This window comes from Stenella coeruleoalba, assembly GCF_951394435.1.
Source record: "Stenella coeruleoalba genome assembly, chromosome: 14".
In the NCBI taxonomy this organism is placed as follows: Eukaryota; Metazoa; Chordata; class Mammalia; order Artiodactyla; family Delphinidae; genus Stenella; species Stenella coeruleoalba.
In genome coordinates, this window is record NC_137160.1 from 5,865,084 (window position 1) to 5,876,786 (window position 11,703).

The following is an 11,703-nucleotide window of genomic DNA, read 5'->3' on the forward strand; positions in this document are numbered from 1 at the left end:
CAAAACAATTTAGGTATATTCATGTTCCCATTAGCAGAGTTTGTGGGGTTTCTTATACCAAGAGAAATGTTTTTACCATTACCAATTGATTCGCAAATGACATCCTAAAGGTTTTATAAGACCTTCTTCAAAACATATTTACATTTAAAGTAGGGATGCTGTGCAACGGGAGAGCGTTTCTAAGGCTGGAAGATAGGGTTCTTGTGAAAAGTGAAACATTTTGTTTCTTTTTAAAGACTTGTTTATGTTTAAGACAGTGAAAGTTTTATGCTCAGCCTGTTTCATGTAAAGTTCTCCACGTACGTCTGACTACCATATTAACGCGTGGTGGGTTGTTTCTTGTTTTGTTTGTTGTTTTCACTCTCCTCAACGTGTAGAAAAGAGGAAAGCCAGTCTGCTGGACCAGCTGACCAACACCAGTGGGACTGTCATTGGCGTGACTTCCTGCATTGTGATCATCCTTATTATCATTTCTGTCATTGTGCAGATCAAACAGCCTCGTAAAAAATATGTCCAAAGGAAATCGGACTTTGACCAGACAGTTTTCCAGGAGGTGTTGGAACCTCCTCATTACGAGGTATGCACCCTCAGAGGGACAGGAGCTACAGCTGACTTTGCCGATGTGGCCGATGACTTTGAAAACTACCATAAACTGAGGAGGTCCTCTTCCAAATGCATTCATGACCATCACTGTGGATCACAACTGTCCAGTACGAAAGGCAGCCGCAGCAACCTCAGCACAAGAGATGCTTCTGTCTTGACAGAGATGTCCCCACAGCCCGTCAAACCCCTCATCCCCCCTGTGAACAGAAGAAGTATCCTCGTCATGAAACACAACTACTCCCAAGATGCTGCAGATGCCTGTGACATCGACGAGATTGACGAGGTGCCGACCACGAGTCACAGGCTGTCCCGACACGATAAAGCCGTCCAGCGGTCAGTATCTCTAGATTTTTTGATGAAAACTATACCCTGAAGACTGAAATGCTTCCAGAATGTTGTGTTCTATTTTGTCTTCATTTTTCAGTTTCTCTTTTTATTAATGACTTAAAGCATAGGATTTCAACTTTTGCCTCTTCTTTTCCTTTTTCCGTGCTCTGCGTACTTTTCCTAAATCCCGTCTGTGTACATACGTGTATGTGTGTGAGCACACACAGACCAAAGAGATTTCATTTATTTCTATACAGATATAATATTTATTTCTATAAAAATTATGGCTCTAATTTTTATGGCTAATTTGCTTCCATGTGGTCATAAATGTCGCTCCAATCAATATTTATAGATTTTAAGATACGAGATGATATTTGGAAATAATTGCCTTACCAAGATGGTTAACCCATCTTGTTGAATAATTTTAATGTAAAAATAACATATTTTGCAATATAATGTATTATATTTTTGGTATGAAAGTTAAAACACTTTTTTCCACGTATCACATAATACTTACATTACAAATTGCATATGATAGCATGGTATGCTAAAACAAGTAAACATTGATATTTAAATGTAGCGAGGATTAGTAGAAACAGTTTTCTTTTAATATGGAGACAATATTATCTATATTGTATTATTAGGCCTAAAATTAGTAAAAGTCTTGAGGAAAGAAGATTTAAATTGAGAAAAATATTATTTCCAATTCCCAAATCCAATCTTCCTATGTTTTGTTTTGCATGCTTACTAGCATTTAGTTTATTTTGTAAATGTACGTTATTCCTCAATTCAATATATAGTCTCAAAACCTAAACTACTTTTAGTTGATTTAATATTTTTGCATGCTGATGGAAAAAATTTTACTTCCACAGTTTTATGAATTTTTAGGAATGCTTTTAAGTAAATATTTGTGTGCTTATTTATTTTTTGTGAAAATATTACTTTGTTGAATGAAATAGCCATAACATTCCAGGTTCTGCCTCATTGGGTCTCTAAGCAAACATGAATCTGAATACAACACAACTAGGGTCTAAAAAGAAAATTCAAGGTAAGCAAATGCCCTTGGTTCCTTCTCCGACTTTGTCGTACTCTGTTTTGTTTTGTTCTGTTGAACTTGTCTTGTAGTTTTTTAGGGAATGTGCTATTTATTCGTTCTTTCTTGAGATATGTGTTTCGTAGCATTTCACAATTAGAAATATACGGGATTCAATGCTGATGGAAGGATATTCTTAGTATACATATCTTTAAAATAAATGTGAATATTCTTACCATCAAGCATTGTGCTACAATGCTATTGAAAAGGATGTTAAGTTAATAAGTTAAATTTTATCTATCTTAAGGTAAAGATACAAAAACTGGTGAAGTCTTAAAAGAAATACCAGAAGAAACCCAAGGTTTTCATAAGTTAAAAAAATTGAATACTGTCTCAGTATAACTGAAGTCAGTATATAAAACTGGTAATAATGGTATTGATTGAATTTGGCAACATTCTACTCAAAACTCACACACTAAGCATTCTGTGGTACTTGTACAGTTTGTGCCCTCTTATTTTTGCATGAACATGCAGCTTATTTCATCAAAATTAAATACAGCATGTTATGTCAAATTTTAGAATATAAAATTTGAATGCTTGATAATGTAAAATGTTCCATAAATAGCAGTTGTCTATGTGTACGTCTATTTTGTCATCGGGTACCATAATGCCTTTATTTTCAGCACTTAGAGTCTATATCTCTATTAGACTAATTTGTCTCCAATTAAATTTGCTTGACGGTTAATCTCTTCAAAACTCTTCAAACCTATCAATTATTCTTGAATTAGGTGAATGCATTTCCATGCTCTATACTACTTTGATAAGTTGGTGTAGTTGTGTGCATATTTCATCGGGAGAAAATGTTTTAACTGTGTTTTATTTTCAGACAAGAACTATTTATACAAACATGGGGACTGTGAAAAGAAAATTCTATAGTGAATTGTGAAAAGTGGACATATTTCTAAATTCATTCCACTGCCTTTATCCAAACTTAAGAATTACAGACATTTGTTATCCCTTCAGCAAGACATACCCGCTGCACAATGATATGTTCATTTCGTAATTTGGTTGCTGGCCACCAAGTGCTCCTTAGTTTTTAAATACATTTTGAGATTTACTGGAAACTTGAAGAAATTAGTTCCTGTTTAAGACTATCCCAACTTTATTTTTACTGTCAGTTTCGCTTTGTTTCTATGTTGTTTTATGTCTTTGTTAGATAATTGTACATTGTGTGATATGTGAAAAAACACAATTTTGGATGAACTTTGTGTTACATGTACATTGTTTTCATTATATAGACTGCTTGAGAATAGTGCGTTCCTGAGTGATTTTGAACATGCTACAGTGAAAAGTGAGAATGTGGACCATGGAAACACCAGCTAGAGGTTTTATGGACTATAAACGTCTGTTGTTGTGTTAAGATTAAATGCAGCCCAAAGTACCGAGTAAAATTACTGGATTGCAATAAGAAAAATCTCATTTTTCGTCTTTCCTATATACCCCCATTTCCTTTCTTTTTAAAAGAAAATCAAAGGAAGATACCGAGTTTCAGAGATAGTTTTGAAATCAGGTATTTTACCGTTCATACCCTTCAGTAGAAATGATTTTTGATTAAGCACTTAGCAATATGATTGATTGACAGTTTGAGAAAATACCCTGCATGTCAGCACTGGATATTTGAATTGGAAAAATGTCATTTTTATTAGACACATTGTAAAAAGCATGCATTCTCCAATACTGCTGTTACTCTTCCACTTCCTTGTGTCATACGCTTGCTACTTGTAACTTTTTATATAAAGATATATAAAAATGTATAATAATTTCCTAACTTGAGTTAAGAGAAATGCTTTCGTCCATTAGAGTGATAAAAACTGACTTACGTAAGTACACACTTTATATCTACTCTTTCCACACTTTAGGCTACAGGATGTCCTTTAGTATTAAGACATACTTCTTCAAAATTTGATTTCTAAAACTTTATGGAGTACTCCATCCACAAGGCTGTCAGAAAGAGTTAAATTACCTGGGGTCAATAGGATTTCTACATTACATCAAAAGTGTCTGATATACTGCAGCAACTGGGAGCATTTTCAGGATTGGCATACTGTCCTCTTTACAACTAATTTTATCAGAAGAGTTTAAGAAAGTGGACATTGTACCACTCTCAAGCGCATTTAAAAGTGCCACGTTTTTGTGCTAATCTGAATGACGTAGCTGGTGAACTAGTCACCAGTAGCTTGGTCACCAGGCAAATCCAGCCTGCAAGAAAGGGAGCCAGTATTCAAATTACCATGTTATTGTCTGACCCACAGAATGTATTTTCAACATAAACATATAACCTCAATATGAGATGTCTAACTAAAGCAAGCGCCACCGAGACCAAGACAGCATCTCCTCTTCTAAGGTTTAGGTTTTGCCCAGAATTCTCGATACATGGAATAGCCCACACCTAAAGAAAAAGAATGCTAGTTAAGCATTTAAATTTTTTTTTCAGTATTAGAAAATTAAAAACAGTTCATAAAGTAGCTAAAAGTAGCACCCTTGCTGGTGTACAATACTTAACAGGGGGACCAAGGCCCTCACTCTTGCTTTCTTAAACAATTCAAATTTCTAAAATTCTTTTTACACACTTTCCCAAGTATCTCAAGGCCAGAATGACTAGCTCAGACTGTTAAAATGTCAATATTTATCTGGCAACTTTAAAAGGAGTTACTCTTGCTGTATAATACCAGATAAAGTCAATTAATTATAAAGCCTATAAAATCGTGTAATATCTTTTCCACCTTCAAAAACTCAATAAAACAGGAATCATGTCTCTCCCAGATGTTGGATCTTATTACCAATCCTATTTACATATCTAGACTCTTCAACAAAATTATAAACTCAGTGAAAGGCAGTACTCTCTTTTCTTTCTTTCTTTAAAACATTAGTAAGATTTTACCATAGACAGTAAAACTATGTCACTGCTTGAACTATTTTTATTAATTCAGTTTTTATGTGAAAATGAATATAAGTGATATTTGCAAACTGCTTCAAAGTCAGCTAAAAGTATCTATCTTGTTTTATTTACAAAGAAATCCATTAATGGGGAACCACAAATTTGAGATATCCTGTAGGAACATACCCAGAGTCACTGCTCCCACAACAAAGCCTTGGGCTGCCACGCGCATGTGGATCGGGTGAATAGACACTTTAGTATTGCCCCTGCTCTTCAATTTATATAATCCATATGCAACGATTGCTGCAAAACCTGCCATTCCTGTAAAACAGACAGTCACAAGATGTCAGATGCATGGGGGCAGGGAATCAAGATGATTTTATCATCAATCAATGTTCTATTTTTTTTTATAAGGATGCTTTAGGAGACCATTAACCAGCTCACGTACAAATTGAGTTCTTATTTTTTCCCCCTCAGAACTAAAAATCCACAATTGGAAGCAAACAGTAGCAGATCCAGAAAGCTAAGATCATCTTTAAAATGTGGGCTTGTGAAGCCAGTAACTAAATTCCTTTAAGCGTGCCAGGGGAGCTCTTCTCTGTCCTACTTCCATCCCCAAAGGCAATCAGTTAATGTGGTACAGACTGTAATAAACTATGACTGTGAGTATAACAGAAAAAAAAACTTTATGGAATATACTCTCCTTTTAGAATAAGAAAGTCTCTTTTAAATGCTTTAAAATCACAAGCCCTTTTATGACCCAAATAACACAATTCTGAGTTGTCCTTATACTCAGGCACATATATGATTCCTGAAAGCTTACTAATCATGGTGTGTTTAATATGAATAAAGGAAAATAATATTATAATTAATTGCTGTTGAATTACATACTCTATAAAGTTTGATTTAGTGAGTGGGTACTTTTAAAATACGGAATGTGTATTCTCAGAAAATAATTTCTAAACTCAGATTACTGTAAATCTGCTTACCAGCATTTCCCAAATGGCTGAATTCTACAGAATTTTGTCCTACAAACACAAAGCCATCTGGTCTATCACGATGCCAACCTGGTAACTCAAGCAAGCGCCACAAAGCCAATAGATGAGCTATTCACATACATCCCTGTTAGGAATCCAACTTCACATGTGCTACAGAAACAAATAAATGGGAAAGAAAAAATTTTCTGATAGAAAAATTAATTATCATAGCAATTCTGAATCGTCTGTATTGAAAAAATGTCAATCCACAGAATTTGATAAACTGGTAAATAGAAAAAATATATCGAACATTATAAAGAAAGATTATTTTCTGTTGTTTTGCTATATATTTTATATACATTATGTTGAAATTTAACCTTTTTTGTTTGACTTGACTAATTCTTTTATTATCATGCCTATTGTCATTCCTTTTACTTCAAAGTTGATGCATCCAGAGACTTTTTAAAGTGATTAGCCATGTTTTATATTACTGTCTCTATTTAGAAATCTTCATAAGACCCTGTACACTTTGAATGAATAATCTCAGAAAGGATGATACACATGTGAACCACTTACTATCCACTGTCCTTTCAGCTGTCCACAGGACTTTCATCTTTCCAGTTCTTCCTAAAGAAGCAGAACGCTTCTGACCTGCTGGTTCACTGCTGAAAGGCTATTTGCACCAGAAATCAAGGACTTAAAACATAAATCCAACTACATTAAGTGTAATAATAAAGACAGATTGCTTACACATATTTAATACACAGCAGCTCCATAGGAAAACAAAAATATTGAAATGAAGAATAGGCCTCTTCAGTGGTAATACTGAGAATGTATAACTCAACGTATAATTGGGCATTGCCTAATCAGAAAGCAAGATAGTGATGGCTCTGAGGCCTGGAAGCCTCCTGTTGCCCCTGCCTCAACTCTAGCTGCTGGATCTTGAGTGTGTAGGGGCTCCGTGTTGCCTGGGGGTTTCCTGAAGGAAGGTCTTTAAAAGCCAGTATTGAAATCTACCAACACATTAAAAATTCCTGTTTACTGGCTACATCAGACCCTGTCACCTGCATATCAAACTTTGGTTTATAGTCAAGTGGAGAGACACATGTAGATATGGCATGAGACATTTCAAGACTTTCAAGATGTTTCAAATAAGTTATTTTAATAAATAGTTATATTTTTTGATAAAGTGAATTCAAATATTACTCGCACGAGTGCTTTATTAATCTCATAAGATGCTTTCTGATAGCGTAATTACACACCATGTTAGTTAATTTGAAAATAGCTCTTTTTGTTTCATTTCCCTATGTTTGAATTCACTTTCAAAATCTGGGAGGCATATCATGATTATGTGCAACACCTATGAAACCCTGAATTAAGCTTTTTACTTCCGTCCAAGTGCATTTTAGTTGCCTAATTCAAGGTTGGCATGTTGATTTGGAATTATGATTTTTGTGTACCTGATTATACACACAAGCCATTTTTATGCATCATATTGGAAGATAGACATATGTAATATTTGATTTACCATAATTCAATTCCATTTGATTAGATAATTAAAATGTGGCTGTAAACTTAATTGGAGATCAATGTCTTTGGGCTTTTAAAGGAGAACAGTCCACATTGTGAAGGTGCTGGCTTTTCTGTTTTGCATTATTTTTTCACCAAAATTATTTCAATGACTCCATAAACCATTATTCTTAGCATTTAATAAAGTTAGGTCTTTGACATTTCTTAAATATTCACTTAATATTGAATCAACTTTTTCTCTATTTTTCATTTAGGAATTTGGCTTTTCCTCAAATTTGATAGCATTTTTAAAATTCCACAAACGGATTTTCCTCGACCTAAGCATATCTTAATAAATAACAAAATATGATGATTCCTATTCCTTAATTAAAGTAATGACAAATTATTTATCTTTTGGTGGTAAAATAAATAATAGCATTTTATCTTCTTTTGAAATTTGTATATTTCAATGATGAAAATGAATCCTGTCAGATTCCAACTCTGGAGGGAGGTTAGATAAATAAAATCATGAAAATATTCTGAATGCGAAATGCATCTGATTTGAGTCTCAGTTTTGTCCAACTTCGCTGAAGCGAGTTAGTTTCTGTATCATGCCTACCTGTGCATTCTTCTTCCTTTGGCTCATTTTTGGGATCATACTCATGGCCCAGAGGGTCCATCCAAAAAATTGTCAAATAGATAAAATAATTTTTAAAATCAGACTTGAATTAATTATCAGTTTCTTATCCATTTAATTAATAATTCCCGTTTCTCTCTTAAAGGTGGAATTAAGTAGCAGAATAAAATATATTATTAAAATAGCCAGAGATGTGTTTTTATAAACAATCTTGTTCAACAAATCAGAGCCCTTTGCTAATATAGAATTATCCTGATTAATTTTATTAATGAGTTTGTTTAAATTGTACTACGGATTTCTTAACTGAATTTTATTATTCAGATAAACCCAACAGTGTGATAGAAATAACAAATCTAGGTGACTGACGTCAGGCACTTGTAACATCTCAGCTTTTTTTTTTTATTACGGCCTCTGGTTCTGTACTTTCTTATGTGTTATTAAAGAAGTAAATGCCTTCTTAGTATGCCTTTAATTCCTCAGACTTCAAACTTACTAGGGCTGGTTTCCAGAAGGTTCTTATTCCTGCACTAGTATGATCATAAAGTTAAACCACTTCTTTGCGTCCATAATTGTGCAGCCAACATGTTCCTGTTTATCCCCAACTTCTATCACCTCTCCAAACTCTGAAGCATGTCGTTTTACATTGGTTCATTCTTTGGAAAAAAAAATTTTTTTTGCCCTCTTCTTAATAGACACATATCTAGACACAAAATGTAAAAGTGGTCAGAAAACATAGCATATAAATTATTTAAAATAAAATTTTCCTTATTACATCACATTGTAAAATTTGTGCTCTTTATTCACTTTCTCCTGAGTTAAGTTTAATATCAATAGAGCCAGCGTTTTTCTTGAGCCTGTACATCTATATACCAGGATTCTTCCTAAGTGCTCTGGGGATGAAAATAAAAGGTGACGCACTAGTGGGAAGCATAATTATGGAGCCTTAGAGAAGGAAGGGTTCTTAGCGGAGCTCAATAAGGAAAATGAAGCTCAAAATTATTTGCTAAGCATTCCATCTTGAAAAGCTAATTAGTTGCTTCCTGCTAATCTGGCATGGAAGATGAAATATATTCAACTGTCAAGAGAATACAATACCGAGAATGTTTTATAATAAAGAAGTCAGGAGCATAGATAAGGGGGTAAAATGTATTCTCAGAGAGATCAAGAGATGCTTGATGAATAGTTGTTCTTCTAAGCAGGTCTTGAAGATTGAGCAACATTGTCAATGGTGGAGCAGGGAGAGATTTCCACCTAGAGAAGTTAGAGCAGAGAGTAGTCTCCCAAGGCCAAATAAATATTTGAGATGGCTGGAGCATAGGATTAGACAAAAGGAATAATAGTCAATATAGTTGGAGGAGCAGGTTGGCGTTTACATCATGATCTCTGAGTGCAGGCAATGCCAACCAAAAGACTTCACGTTTTAGTCAAAAAAGAATTTTAATGTCTCTTAGCAAAGTTGGGCTGAAAAACTATAAGTAGAATCCTCTGACAGCAGTGTATTTGCTAAACTGAGTGAAACTGGAATAAATAAAGGAAATCAAAGCAATACAGACACAAGATATTAAAAAAGAATAACCGATGGATTGTTAGGTATCCAGAAATATCTGTCTTTCTATTTATTTTCTACCATTTTTTTATTATTTCAAGATCGTGGTTGGGTAACTAGCCAAAATACTGAGTGTTGTATGCTAAACACCATTCTGAGAGTTTTTCATGTAAGTATTCCTTTAGTCATCTTAGCAATTATTATTATTATGAATAATAATAATACGTGTTGTTATGGTTGTTTTATTGTTATTCCATTGTACCTATAAGGAAACTGAAGAGAGTTTTGGTAGCTTTTCTAAGATTGCACAATAAAAAATGATACATCCAGGTCTGAACTCAAGCTGATTAACCCCAGAATCAGCCAGCAATCCTACTGCTATGAATACAACCCTTTAATATTCAATATAGTATGTTTCACTGAAATAAGTTGATACGTATTCGTAGAAACCCCATACTTCTGTGTTTTCTCATCTGTAAAAATATGTATTATAGCAACTTCTCTCCACCCTATAGCTTTTGAGGACCAAATGACAATGCATTGGAAGATACTTTTTATACCCTATGATACATTATAAATAAATCATTTTTCCTAAGTCATGTGTAAACTTCATTTTGTAATGGACATGGGACAAATGTATCACCTATACAGAGCAGTAATGAAAACTAACTTCCAGCCTCCTCTTGTCCACAGTGAAATGTATGACTTCCAGAGTCCACTGATTCTTATTTCACTTGAATGACATTCTTCCCCAGTGCTTAGTTTATTGCATCATCTTATTGAACAATATTGAACTCCAGAGCTCCTAAGTGATCCCAAAAGCCCTAGTCAAACAGAAATACTAACACTTGACAGAAAATTCTGTTTTTCAATCCCAGACAACTGTTTGGTATACATTTGCATGATAGCCTAATAGTGGGATAAGCAAGGAAATAGATAGGTAGGTAGATAACTGCAGTCTCATAACCATAATTATGGTATAAAAATGTGGCGTAATGCAGTGAAAATAGCTTTTCAACAGGACAATTTCAAATTTTAGTTTCACTTCATACTTCTCACTTGCTCTTAAGGACGTTGTTGGAATCCTTTGAGCTTCGCTTCCTTTATCCTTAAAATAGAGTCTGTACCCAATAATGAAAGTTGCTCTGAAAATCAGAGATGACACCATCCATAAACAAACAACATGAAATTGGTGGTACCAATATAGGGGCTCTAGTTTTCACATTTGTGTCTTACTAGTTTGTACTCCAGAGTGGGCAAAATGTCTCCTCTATGCCTGACTTTTGTCCATCTGTGAACCAGTCATTGCTGACAAAAGTGGACTTCTCTACCTCCGTGATCAACCCTGGGTTTAGACAACTCGGGAAAAGCCCTCACCTTTCAGAGGTGACATCAGTTTAGGACAGGACCAGATGGAAGGAGCGTAGGGGTTAGTAGGTGGGAGAGAATGAGGTTAGCCTTTGCCTCTTAGCTCTTAGTGTGCCACCACCTGGCATAAATGAGGTTGACACTGGAAAAGACATCAACACAGATATGCTATTAATGATGTGTAATTGAGAACTGCTAATTTCTAGAATTTAAGGATTTGAAAGTAAGCATCAGGAACGAGCAATTTGGGGATCCTTCAAAATAATTGTTAAGTGCATAGTCAATATGGCTCTGCTTAGGTGAGCAAATGAGTACAAAAGTTACATTTAAATAAATAAATACATTCTTCTACTTGTCGCAGAGAAGCGCTGTCCTGACCTGACACGTGGCTTACGTTCCTTAGCCTTTCCTTCTAGAAACTACAGAATTAGGCCAGATTCAAAAGTAAACTTAAAGAAGTGTGGTTTAATAACCATTGTTATGGGCACATTATCTTTCTCCTTTTTTAAAAAAAGTTTAATTTGGAGGTTGTGTTTTCAAAATAAACATACACAAAATACAAGAATGGTAAGTTTTAGAACACACTAATTTAGAATAACATTTAAACAGAATTGCTTGACATACATATCAATTCAGTATACTTACAAACCATGGGTCTCTCTAGATTTTTATATTCTTACATATGCTAACTTTATGAATAAAACTGTCTTTTTTAAAAATCACTCTTTAAGTGGCAGCTTTTCCAAGTAGATCATTCTTGTTAAG

General features: G+C 34.4%; 1 protein-coding gene across 3 annotated transcripts in view; it reads left to right on the forward strand.

The window, feature by feature from the left end:
* The window catches only part of NETO1 (neuropilin and tolloid like 1), an 89,968-nt gene extending 86,874 nt beyond the window's left edge, over nucleotides 1-3,094 (forward strand). For 2 of the 3 annotated variants that reach the window (XM_079943092.1, XM_079943093.1), the window contains 3 exons: nucleotides 378-936; nucleotides 1,904-1,978; nucleotides 2,850-3,094. In XM_079943092.1, coding sequence (XP_079799218.1) covers nucleotides 378-936; nucleotides 1,904-1,964 — 620 coding nt within the window. In that variant the 3' untranslated portion in view covers nucleotides 1,965-1,978; nucleotides 2,850-3,094. Of the gene's footprint in view, nucleotides 1-377; nucleotides 937-1,903; nucleotides 1,979-2,849 lie in introns of those variants that run through there. The other variant, XM_079943094.1, reaches the window with a different exon arrangement.
* The last annotated feature ends 8,609 nt before the right edge of the window (nucleotides 3,095-11,703 follow it).